This window comes from Colletotrichum higginsianum, chromosome 1, assembly GCF_001672515.1.
Source record: "Colletotrichum higginsianum IMI 349063 chromosome 1, whole genome shotgun sequence".
Lineage (NCBI taxonomy): Eukaryota > Fungi > Ascomycota > Sordariomycetes > Glomerellales > Glomerellaceae > Colletotrichum > Colletotrichum higginsianum.
The window spans coordinates 4,001,233-4,013,492 of NC_030954.1; the positions used below are offsets into that span (position 1 = coordinate 4,001,233).

Here is a 12,260-nt window from a genome sequence, read left to right on the forward strand (position 1 = left end):
CCGGGGGATTGATTGCATAGTATTCATTTATGCCCCTGCACAAACCCGAGCTGTCTCTGTAGGTACCTGGCCTGGTGGATACCCTGACAGACCAATCAGGCATCAAGCATTCTGGGGAGCATTGCGTGCGCAGGGCGACCTCGAACTGAGAGCTCGAGAAATTTCTGGGGCGATAGAGACAGCTCGAACGAAGCTTGTCGTCTGGACCTTCACACTCTCCTCAAGTTTGCGCAGCCTTTTGGATGTTGCGCCCAACAATAGACCATGCTTCGATGTAGGATATGGAACGTAAGTGACTCTTCCTTTCCGGTCGGTTTTCGCCCGGAAGCTTATATCAACATGTCTTAGGAACGAAGCAGTGCTTACATCTGCGCTTTCTGTCGCCACCCCGCCCTGTCGCGACCGAATGACCTTGGTCGACGCAACTACTCGCACGCATCGAAACCTCCCTCGAACGGCACAGGTGTACTTGGAGGCTGGGGCAGCAACAATGGCGTGAAAACGCCAAAGAGTTCTGGGATCCCTCCAGGACCCCGTGGTCCGGTTGCCGGCGGAGGATGGGGCCAGCCGCTGATGGGCAAAGGTTCATCGTCAAGAGCGCCGAACTCTGATGGCCAGAAAGCTTCTACTGGTCGGGATAGCTCGCTTGATGGGCTGCTTCTCCCTCATGAGCTTGCTGCACGTCAGCAGTTAGAGGCCCAGAAAGCCGTCCAACCCAAGGCTCCGCTAATCACGCGCAACTTTGCCAAGGGCACAACACCAAAGTCGAGGCATCTAGGTGGACTTGAAGGTGGTCTCAGTGGAAGCAACATCTCTCGAAATCCTCTTGGTACAGTGGCAAAGAAATCGTTAGGGGGCGAGGAGAAGCCCTTGCCAGGAAGGGATTGGAGACATCGACACGAGGGAGAGAGAACCTCAACCAGCACGCCAATACCGCACAATCGACATAATGGGAGGGATGTCAATCGAACCACACCGACGAAGAACCTCCCACGACAACAGCAGAGAGGACTCGACGAGCCGGGTGCTCTTGGGACGGGCGAATGGGGACAGCTTTCGAGGAAGGCCACCGACGGAAGCTCTGCAGATGTGCCTGGTAGCACGGGTTCAAAATCAGGTCTCTCGAAGCAGGATTTCTTTACGAAATTCCATGACCAAGTGAGCAGCAAGTACAACCAAGATGACAACAAATCCCGGGCATCGAGCTCGGACTTGGGTCACTCCAAAAACAACAGTTCTCAGAAGACGGAACAGGTTGTGGATGAATCAACAAAGCCACAGCGCCGTACACGGGAGATTGATGAATCCTACGAAATCAGCCGCGACCCAAGGAGACGCGACAAGGCTGGAAGCCGCAGAGGGGATGCTTATGGGTCGTTCCGTGGCGTAAAGAAGTCAGCAGCGCAGCAAAGATGGGAGGACGAGAACGAAGAATGGGACGATAACGGTGCTGGCCGAGAAGCCCAGCGACGCCGCAAGAAGGCCGAAGCCGAGGCGCGGAGGCTGGCTTTGGAAAAAGCTGCGACTCCGAACATCTTCTTGCCCGAGTTCATCAGTATTGCGAACCTAGGGACAGCACTCAAGCTGAAGCCCCAGGAGTTCCTCAGGTCCTTGTCAGAGATGGGGTTTGAAGATATCACCGAAGACAGCATCATGACCGGAGAAACCGCCGCTCTGGTTGCCCAGGAGTTTGGCTTTGAGCCAACTGTTGACACTGGTGGTGTCAGAGACCTTAGACCTCGGCCTCCACCGGAGGATGTTTTGGCGTTGCCACCGCGACCGCCGGTTGTTACTATCATGGGCCACGTCGATCACGGCAAGACGACTCTACTCGACTATTTGAGGAAGTCGTCAGTGGCAGCCCAGGAGCACGGTGGCATCACTCAACACATCGGCGCTTTCATGGTGAAGATGTCTGAGGGGAAGCTCATCACTTTTCTTGACACGCCCGGTCACGCGGCTTTCCTGACCATGCGACAACGTGGTGCCAACGTCACTGACATCGTTGTGCTGGTTGTTGCTGCCGATGACAGCGTCAAGCCCCAGACCATCGAAGCCATCAAGCACGCCAAGACGGCAAATGTTCCAATCATTGTAGCTATCAACAAGTGTGACAAGGAAGACGCCAAACCCGACCAAGTCAAGGCCGACCTTGCCCGTCACGGCGTTGAAATCGAAGACTTTGGCGGCGACGTCCAGGTTGTTTGTGTCAGTGGAAAGACCGGCCAGGGCATGAGTGACCTTGAAGAGAACATCGTCACGCTTGCCGACATCCAAGATATGCGTGCTGAGGACGATGGTTTGGCAGAAGCCTGGGTGCTTGAAGCTAGCGTGAAGCCATACGGCAAGTCTGCAAATGTTCTCGTCAAACGAGGCACCCTGCGCCCCGGAGATTTCATTGTTGCAGGTACCGCCTGGGCCAGAGTTCGCCTGCTGCGGAACGAGGCCGGTCAAGAGCTCGAGAAGGCACCACCCGGCACGCCTGTCGAGGTGCTTGGATGGAGAGATGAACTCCCCGCCGCTGGGGACGAAATTCTCCAAGCACCGGACGAGGATCGGGCCAAAACAGCCGTCGATTACCGCGAGGAGATGCGTGAACGAGAGGCGTCGTCGAAGCAGCTGGCCGAGCAGGAGCAACGCGAACGTGAAGCCAAGGCCGCTGCAGAGGTCGCTGCGGAGATTGAAGCAGCCGATGCCGAGGGAGGCGAAGTCATCGCCACCAAAGTCATCAACTTCATGGTGAGAGGTGACGTTGTAGGTTCCGTCGAGGCCGTGTGCGCAACCATCAATGAGATTGGCAACAACGAGGTGAAGCCTCGCATTCTTCGATCGTCGGCCGGCCAAATCTCCGAATCGGACGTTGAGCACGCCGAAGCCTCGAGTAGTGTGATTGCCAACTTCAACTGCGCTGTCCCGGCCCATGTCAAACATCTAGCCGAGGAGAAGGGCGTTAGGATCTTAGATCACAGTGTCATTTACCACTTGGCAGACGAGGTGAAGCAGGTCATGTCGGAATACCTAGCCGACAAGGTGACATCCAAGGTTAACGGTGAGGCGGAGATTCTGCAAATTTTCCCCATCAACATCAAGGGACGCACGTACAAGAACATTGCCGGATGCAAGGTACGGAATGGAACGGTCACTCGGTCGACAAGCGTCCGCATCTTGCGGAAGGGAGAGAAGGTCTTCGACGGTAAGTTGCCCAACCCCTCTCACGCCGATCCGTGTCTAATATCACTTTCAGGCAAGATCGATACCCTCAAGCACGGGAAAAAGGACGTGGATGAGGTCAGAAAAGGTACCGAATGCGGTATTGCTTTTGACGGCTTCACCGATTTGCAGGTCGGTGACCAGATCCAGACCTACGAGGAGGTGAGAGAGAAGAGGAGCTTGTAAGATATGGAGAAGTTTGTATGGGGGAAAACGAGGATATCGTGGGCATAGAATCGGGGAGCAGCCACTAGGGAGTGCTCGGCCGTCATACTTGACGCTGAGACAGGGCATATTGGCCCAAGGATACAGCTCACACAACGCACTGTAGAAAAAAGCCCACAATGGCAACTGTACAACATAACATGCACCGAGGCATCTCGAGCCACTTCCCAGGTTAGCGTTTTGTATTGATTTACCAACGCTTCGGCGCGGAGATCGTGCTTGACGAAAATGTCCTACTTGTCACCGTTGACTGCGACCGTTCCTTCTCGAGCTTGGCCAGTCCAATCTTGTCGGTGACGGGCGTGGCATTGATGATGTTGTCGAAATCATCGTCCTCCTCCCCATTGTCCGAGTCTGGCTCGATATCCGAGTCCGGCTTCAGAGTCTGCGGCCGCGGTATCGCTTCTGGCTTCTTTTTCTCCTCTGCCGAAGGATTCGAAAACGTCTTTGATGCGAGCACCTTTCGACGTATCTCCTCCATGGCCGCGTCATCATCGCTGTCGTCTGAAATAGCATACGGGTCCTTGTCTTCTTCGTCTTCCTCTTGATCCTTGGCAGGCTTCTTGCCTAGGTATATGCCGTCAACACTGTCGCTATCGCCAGAATTATCCTCCCCCTCCTCATCGTCATCATCGTCCTCTTCATCGGAATCCGGGATGACCCTCCGGTTTGTGTTTCCTCCCTTCCACATGTCATCAGCGTCGCCCTCCTCTCGGCTGTCTGCGTATTCCTTGTCGAGCCTGTCGAGCCACTCGTCCTGAACCCTCTTTATGCCCTTCTCATCCTCGCTTGCCGCATATTTTTTTAGCAGACTACTGTTGATCTCCAAGAACGCCTCACCATAGGAGAAAGGCGCGAGAACCTGCTCCGCCCACTCAGGGTGTCCGCAGATGTAGAACGCCGCGGCCAACGCCTCGACGCAGTTCAGCTTCCACGGTTTACCGTAGTTGACCGTGTTCGCAGCTACTAAGTAAGGCAGCAGACGCTCACACTTTCCTCCAACCTTGTTCCACTGCACATCTTTCATACGCGCCCAGCTGCACTCGACTACGGCGGCGCCGTACTGCTCCATCAGGTCCCGGTCGGCGGGGGAAACGGTGTGCTTGCCGTTGGGGGTAATGATGACGCCGTTGTGGCGTTGGCCGACGTGCAGATCGCGCATCATGCCCATGCGGATCAGCTTCTTGCCGGAACATCGCTTGGGATCGCAGTGGCCCAAGTCCCAGCAGGCGGCCTTGAAAGTCGGGCGGGTGATGGGGGCTTCGGCGTCGTCGCCATCTTGGGGCTGGTGCTGTCGCGGTCGCGGAGGTCCTGAATTGTGGTTCTTGCGGCCCCGGGAACCGAAATTGTCTTTCTTGTGACGAACCATTATCGAGGATCGGAGGAGACGGGTAGAATGGTGCGTGAGAGGGAGCTGAATGAAACCTCCTCTGGACGGGGTTTTCACAGGTGGTAGGGTAGTCGTCCTTTCTCAAAGGGCGGTTTGGCGGGGTACGTAGTGTGCTTGGAGGGGCACGACTGGGAGCGATATCATGGAAAAAAATTCGATAAGCTGGATGATCAGGTCCGCGAATATGCGATTAAACGTGTGACAGCTCTTGACGAGGTAGCCCACACACGGGGCACAGGCCACTTTGTTGAAGTGGCTCCTCCCGCGCCGCCTGTCACTCAGCAGCCCCTCGTCATTCGGCCACAGATGCCATTGTCGGTACCTATCAAAGGGTTCATGAGGGATGCCTGCGCCGAACTAGTCCACTCTGACCAACTCGCAGGCGCTTGCTCGGCCAGCTCTTGATTTTCGCCGGCCACCAAACTCAGATGTCTTTCGAATTCTGAGCTCTCAACGACGACGACGCCGCCGAGGTTCCAATCTCGATAGCACTCTTACCTCTCCGCCCAAGCGCGAACCCGAACGCAAAGATGGAGGCCGCATCAGCCAGAGCTGCGGCCCGCGATCGCTGGGGCGAGATGGGCTCACCCACACCATCGCAACTGCAGCGATTCATCCAGGCCGCCTGCAGCCCCGAGAACTACGAGCCAAATCTCGCTCTGAACCTCGAGATCTCCGATCTGATCAATTCCAAGAAGGGCTCTGCTCCGCGCGAGGCCGCTGTCGCTATTGTCAGCTATATCAACCACCGCAACCCCAACGTGGCCCTCTTGGCAATTAATCTGCTCGACATCTGCGTCAAGAACTGCGGCTACCCCTTCCACCTGCAGATCAGCACGAAAGAGTTTCTTAATGAACTCGTCAGGAGATTCCCCGAACGACCCCCGATACGGGCAACGCGGGTACAAATGAAGATCCTTGAGGCGATCGAGGAGTGGAGGAGTACGATATGCGAAACGAGCAGATACAAGGAGGATCTGGGCTTCATCAGGGACATGCATCGTCTTTTGAGCTACAAGGGCTACTCGTTTCCTGAGGTTAGGCGAGATGATGCCGCGGTCCTCAACCCTAGTGATGTAGGCTTCTTTTTTTCCCCTTTGTCAAGGCCTGTGGGTTGGTACTGACGGATACAGAATCTGAAATCAGCCGAGGAGATGGAGGAGGAGGAGCGCGAGGCTCAATCGGCCAAGCTTCAAGAGCTCATCCGCCGAGGTACCCCCGAGGACCTGCAGGAGGCGAACCGTCTGATGAAGATCATGGCTGGTTACGATACTCGGTCCAAAACGGACTACCGCGCAAAGGCTGCTCAAGAGGTTGCAAAGATTCAAGCTAAGGCGCGGCTGCTGGAGGAGAGACTCGAGGCGTTCCAGCAGGGCGACACGATGAAGGACGGAGATGTGTTTTCCGAGCTCGCTGCTGCCTTGCAGAGTGCGCAGCCCAAGATCCAGAAGATGTGTGAGGAGGAGTCGGACGACCACGAGGCTGTTGCAAAGCTGCTCGAGATCAACGACAGCATACATCGGACCGTCGAGCGGTACAAGCTCATGAAGAAGGGTGACCTGGAGGCTGCGCAGAAGGTAGCTAGCGGGGCGCCGTTGCCTTCAACTTCTGGCGCTTCCAAGAGCGCGGCGCAGGAGCTGTCTTTGATCGACTTTGACGGAGAGGCCGACACGACGAACGGCTCATCTTCTGAGCAACCTGCTTCGCAGTCTACCGGTATCGAAAACGACCTGCTCGGCCTTTCTATGGGCGACTCGGCAAGCTACGGCCAAGGAGGGGCTCTGACGCTTGGATTTGGTACAAATCAAAGTAAGCCGATCATGTCTCTCATTGTGTGTATCGTACTGACCGCAGCTAGACATCCCAGGCCCCGCCCTGCTCTCTTCCGTCACGGAGAACAACAGCGCAAAGGGTCCTATGAGCAACACGGCGACACCCCAAGCGCCGTCATTTTCCCAATTTGCATCATTCACATCCCCTTCAGCATCACAGTCTGGAACCCCTCAGCCATCCGGAATGTCCGCATTCAGGCCTCCTCAACAGCAGACCTCGGCCTCAAACGACCCCTTTGCCGCCCTAAGCTCGCCCGTCTTTTCCTCCAAGCCTGCCACTCCCGCTCCCCCACCCGCGGCGGCTGCGCCACCCGCAGCAGGTACAAATGATGACGATGAATGGTCTTTCTCATCAGCTCTGCCCCCTCCTGAGACACCTAGCCAGCCAAAAGAGCACAAAGCGACCGTAAGCGACTCCATCGTCAAGATCGAGATGATTGCCGGCAGAACTGGGACCGGCAACGCTCTGAACCTGAGTTTCGCCTTCTCGAATACTTCTGCACTGCCTGTCACCGAGCTTCACTATCAGCTCGCTGCTACAAAAGTAAGAGTACCTCACATCCATGCAATGAACAAGCTGCTGACATCAGGCAGGGATACGAACTCGGTCTCAGACCCCAGACAGGCCGGTCGTTGGCCCCAAAACAGAGCAGAGGTGTAACACAGTTCGTAGAAGTATGGCATGCCGGAGACAAAAATCGTAAGGTTCAGTCTCTCAAGCTGCGGTGGAGAATCTCATACAAGGTTGGAGCGGAGTCGAAGAACGAAATGGGTGAGATTCCCGAGTTCAGCATCGCGTGATGAGACATAACCTCAGGTGGAGATGTGGGAAAGGGGATGTGCCCATAAGCTTTGGTAGATGTTTGGCACATGGCCACGTATGCAGAAAAGAGATTTAGAGTCTAGGGTATTCAAGAAGGCTGAGGAGGCAGTAGCGGTTGCCTCCCCTCCAGTAGTTGTCCACAATAGCAGGCCTCTCAATTTGAGTGATATCTCTTTCCTGTGCTAGTCCTCCAAGCAAAGTCCAGATGAAATTGAAGCGGCCCAGCCATTGGAAAGACGGATAGGCTATGGCTAGTAGCTCCTTGTGCCGCATCTATAAAGGGCCTCATAGGACATTCTGCTAGAGATGGCCTACCCTCTATCTATCAAAAAAACCCATCGTTTCTCTCTTCGACCTTGGCCGAGCGGTTTCAAGATAGCGGCGTTAAAGCGCGGCAGTGAGCTGAGATTTGCAGAGCCTTGTGTTCGCTACTCAGTGTAAGCAGCCTTGTACGATGTTTGAAGCCTTGGACGGCCGAGTTTAGCATGTGAAGAGACTAGCGCAAATCTTTTGCGTTTTTGATACTGGAAAGAATTGACCTAAACAGTGTTTTGAGTTTTTTCAAGATACTTTTTGCATCAATAGTTTTTCGTTGCTGCGAAGAAAGTTGTTACTATGATGCTTATGATGATTCTCAAGGAATCTAAGGGGTTTTTTCTTATTTTTAGAGCGGGGGCGGTGTTGGAAAACCGCGGCTACAAGGCATGAGGCCCATGAGGGTGGTCGAGGATTGCCAGACGGAACGGGGGACGACGGCATTGGCGATGTTCATGGTGAGCATAGTTACGGGGCCGTAGTGGGGCTCTTTTTTGGGGGTTCCCACGGGCCGGGAACGCAATATGTGGAGTTTGCGCCCGCTGCCTGCCAGGCACTAAAAGTGCACGTCCGCCGCCGGATGACCTCAGAGTTCCAGCCGGATTTTCCCCCTGAAAGCTTGATCACCACCATCTAGCACAAGCTCCTCGAGAAGTCCGATTGCTCGCCCACCCTATTCCAGCGAGGCCATCCCCGGTTTGCAGCCACGAAGGTGCCGCCGCACTTGCCACGCGTGGGAGTCTGAGTACCCGACGCGCTCTGCCAGACACGATCCTCCCGCGCTTGATACGACGGACTCCTGCGCAGACGGGCTATTCGATCACCGGCAAAAAGAAGAACCCCCTTCGAGCCGTACCTAATCAAAATAAAACACGGACCCCAAAATGGGCTCGGACGACGAGCACCGCGTCCATCGTGCGCGGCGCAGCCGCCTCGACGACGACGGAAGAGACGAAGAAAGACGGCGCAGAGACCCCGCAGACCGCGAAAGCCACCGGCGCAGGCGAAGCAAAGGCCGAGACCACGGGCGCGAACGCGGACACGAACGCGGTTCCGACAGACATAGAGAAAAACGGGGGTCTCGATCACGGGAGCGTCGCGAGAGACGCCGCTCGCGCACCCCCGACCCTTCCACACGGCAGCGCCCCCGCTCCCGTTCACGAGACCGCTCACGAGACCGCGACAGAGAACGGCGCAGACGACGATCTCCCGACGCGGACGGCGACGCCGGCGGAAAAGAGCTTACCCGTCACCATCGCCGCCGCCACCGCGAATCCTCCGTCTCCGACTCGGGGTCCGACGCCGCAAAACGCAAACGGCCCGCCCCCGCCAGCCCCCTCCGCCGCGCGGGGCCGCTCCCGGACCAGAACGCCTCTTTCGCAGTCTCCAACGGCGAGGAGCCCGAGAAGCCCAAAGAGAAGCCGAACCTCCGCACGACGGGCCTCCTCGCGGCGGCCTCCAACTCGGTGCAGCAGGCCGACGGCACCTCCATCGTGCTGAAATACCACGAGCCCGCCGAGGCGCGGAAGCCGCCAGCAAAGGACCAGTGGAGGCTCTTCATCTTCAAGGGGGCCGACATTATCGACACGGTGGACCTGAGCGCGCGGAGCTGCTGGCTCGTCGGACGCGAGGCGGCGGTCGTGGACCTCATGGCGGAACACCCGAGCATCAGCAAGCAGCACGCCGTGATCCAGTTCCGGCACGTCGAGAAGAGGAACGAGTTTGGCGACCGCATCGGCAAGGTCAAGCCGTACCTGATCGACCTGGAGAGCGCCAACGGGACGGTGCTGAACGGGGACAAGGTTGCGGATAGTCGGTACTATGAGTTGAGGGATAAGGACATGGTCAAGCTGGGACACAGCACGCGGGAGTACGTCATCATGCTGGCGCCAAAGGAATAGATCAGGTCGCGAGGATTGTTCAGCCCAGGAAGTGCGCGGCATCACCTTGCAGCAAACAGGCGGTTTACGCCAAACACTCGTTTTCGAGATCGCACGAGGGGGAAATCGTTTCGGAATAGGCCGAAACAGAATCAACGAGCAAAGGAACGCCACATGACTACTACTACTATTACTACTATGCGCTGTTATTCCACGAGAACAATGCAAAGGAATACGCTAAGCCTCCGAAAAACGACTTTTCCCTGTACAAATCAGACGCGCCAACTCTACCATGTCCTGTCTTGATGTATCTGAACGCCGAGCCCCCTTCTCCTGTTGTGGTTTTGCTTACGGCCCGGCCCTCTCGAAAGAACATATTCTAGAGCGCGAACCACCAGTCACTCTTTTCTCATCTGTCCCGAACTGACCCCCAGTCTAATGTACGCTGGTTCTGGGAGATGACTCGCCACCGCCATTGGCCCTCACCTGGCGCGAAAACTCGACTGCTTCCTCGGACCTTCGATGAATGGGGTTCCCATCTTTATGGACTCACCGCTGGTCAGCTTCCGCGACATCGAAGGACAGGTCGCCGAACTCGATGATTCTGCCACTCTTGAGCCGGATGCCCCCAGACCCAGATCGAGCCATATTCTCACCGCCTGAGCTACTTCGGGGGCTCGTCAATGGACTCTCTCGCGCCGCTTCGAAATTGGGTACTTGACCCATAGGCAGTATACCAGGTACGTTGTTACCCCCCCAAAATGCCTCGTCAACGGGACGTCCGCTCTGCCCTCGTCCCCAGACAACAGAGGGTGTCTGATCCATGTCCATCGGTGCAAGCCGTGGAGAAGGCTCCGTCTCAATCATGGAGGGCGCTCGAGCGCGGAGCAAAGCCGACCTAATACTTCCGCTATTACTGCTCACGGAAGTGCCTGTCGAGTCTGTCACTGCCGCGAGTTGAGAGTTGGAGCTCGGATTCCTAGACATGGGCTGCGATGAGTATCCAATCGGCGGCGGTGCATCGGTAGAACTACTTTGCAACGTAGTTGCAGGCGTTGAGACATTCAGACCGTCGCGACCGAGAACAGTGTTGGATCTTGCAAGAACCTCGCTATAGGGCTCCCTGTCATTCCATGGGTATGGCGGCCGAGATGGTGCTACATCTTGTTGAACAAGGGCATCATGTCGTAAGATGCTCGTTTGATCCGTGACGATTGACAGTTCTGGCGGATAGAATGCCGGGTGTTGTGATCCTGGGCTGGAGCTTGCCGTCCTGGTACCCCTGCGAGGCATTTCCGGGAAGCGTTCAACAGACCGAGAGGCAGGTGGCACTGTGTCTAACGACTTGCTCGACCTGTCGAGTGTTGTTCTCTCCTTTTCAAGTTCTTTTTGACGCCTGGTTCCGCTAACAGATTCGGTCACGCGGCGTAACAAATTTGTGATGTATGGGTGTCGGGGCAGGTGTAGTTCTTGTTTTTGTGGTGGTGCTAGGGGTCTGCCCGCCGGAGGTCGGTCTCTGGAATCGATCGTATGTGGGGGTGTGTTCTCCTTCATTCTTTGCGCGATGGAAAGGGACACGCTATCGATCGTCCGCAGGCTATTGACTGAAAGAACATCGTCGTAGGTGGCTGCTCTATCAATGCTCCCTGCCCTCGATGGTGGCGTGGAGAACGTAGGACTCGATTTTGTCTCGTCTTCAACGGCAGTTCCGGACACAACATTGGCGTAGCTGGACTTGCCCAAGACTGACAATGGTTTCGCGGCGGTACCTGTGCTGGAACTTCTGCTTTTGTCGTGGATGTAACCGCCACCTCGAGGTGGAGGGGGTGACGCTTTCTTGATGTGCATGAGCGAGGCCGATGCTTCGCTCGTGGCAGTTAATCCCGAATGTCTGGAAGATCTTCCTCCTCTTGAAGATTGAGGTGGCGTGATGAGACCACGGGCGGACTCCCGACTGATGCTGACGCGGGGATCGTTGGCAGTCGCGGCCGTTTCCCTCAGTGCTCCCCTTCGATCGTCATAGCGCCGCTGCTCTTGTTTCCTTGCAGAGCGGTGCCTAGAAATAATAGTCCACTCTCGTTCGGAGGCATCGGGGTACGATCCCTCGATCACATCTGGGGGATATGGAGTAATGGTCCGGCCCTCGGATCTTTCGTCTTCATTCCGAGGCTCACGATCCTCGGGGAAAGAGAGATAGGGCATATGAAAATGATTTGGGTCAATGAAGGTGAGGGAAGACTCCGGTTCGGCATTTTCGAAAGGGCAGGTGGGATTCAATAAATCCTCGCCACCAGAAGTGTCTGTCGAACGTGACGACACACTGTTCGCGTGCTCGAAGACAGAGGCGTGTCTGACAGTCTCGTTTCCATCTACGATGTCTGTTGAAATGGTTTTTTGCAACTCATCGATTTCGCCAGGAAGCCTTGAGAGTCGTTCTGCGAGGTCGTTTCTAGCCGAAATCAAGTCTGCTGTACTTTCTCTTTCTCATAACATCAGCCTCTTATCAAGCAAGCCAGAAGAATCAAAGCAGCATAAATATGGAGAAGAGAGGAGTCGGGGGAAATGGAGCGGTACGCCGGTGGTGG

At 56.0% G+C, this 12,260-nt stretch overlaps 5 protein-coding genes across 5 annotated transcripts; 3 read left to right on the forward strand and 2 right to left on the reverse strand.

Moving 5' to 3' along the window:
* Positions 1-264: 264 nt before the first annotated feature.
* Positions 265-3,396, forward strand: CH63R_01183 (Translation initiation factor IF-2; the record flags this gene model as incomplete). Its single annotated transcript, XM_018296158.1, has 3 exons — positions 265-288; positions 349-3,193; positions 3,245-3,396. The coding sequence occupies 3 exons, from the start codon at positions 265-267 to the stop codon at positions 3,394-3,396; spliced, it is 3,021 nt and encodes a 1,006-aa protein (XP_018164520.1).
* Positions 3,397-3,625: 229 nt separating this feature from the next.
* On the reverse strand, positions 3,626-4,804 carry CH63R_01184 (Ribosome biogenesis protein TSR3; the record flags this gene model as incomplete). The annotated part of the gene is made up of 1 exon (XM_018296159.1): positions 3,626-4,804. The coding sequence occupies one exon, from the start codon at positions 4,802-4,804 to the stop codon at positions 3,626-3,628; it is 1,179 nt and encodes a 392-aa protein (XP_018164521.1).
* A 551-nt stretch (positions 4,805-5,355) lies between these two features.
* CH63R_01185 (VHS domain-containing protein) lies at positions 5,356-7,458 on the forward strand (the record flags this gene model as incomplete). The annotated part of the gene is made up of 4 exons (XM_018296160.1): positions 5,356-5,901; positions 5,959-6,634; positions 6,684-7,201; positions 7,252-7,458. 4 exons carry the CDS (start codon positions 5,356-5,358, stop codon positions 7,456-7,458), a joined length of 1,947 nt encoding a protein of 648 aa, XP_018164522.1.
* A 1,221-nt stretch (positions 7,459-8,679) lies between these two features.
* On the forward strand, positions 8,680-9,696 carry CH63R_01186 (Fha domain protein; the record flags this gene model as incomplete). Its single annotated transcript, XM_018296161.1, has 1 exon — positions 8,680-9,696. The coding sequence occupies one exon, from the start codon at positions 8,680-8,682 to the stop codon at positions 9,694-9,696; it is 1,017 nt and encodes a 338-aa protein (XP_018164523.1).
* Positions 9,697-10,224: 528 nt separating this feature from the next.
* CH63R_01187 (LipA and NB-ARC domain-containing protein) lies at positions 10,225-12,163 on the reverse strand (the record flags this gene model as incomplete). Its single annotated transcript, XM_018296162.1, has 2 exons — positions 10,225-12,097; positions 12,150-12,163. The coding sequence occupies 2 exons, from the start codon at positions 12,161-12,163 to the stop codon at positions 10,225-10,227; spliced, it is 1,887 nt and encodes a 628-aa protein (XP_018164524.1).
* Between the last annotated feature and the right edge of the window lie 97 nt (positions 12,164-12,260).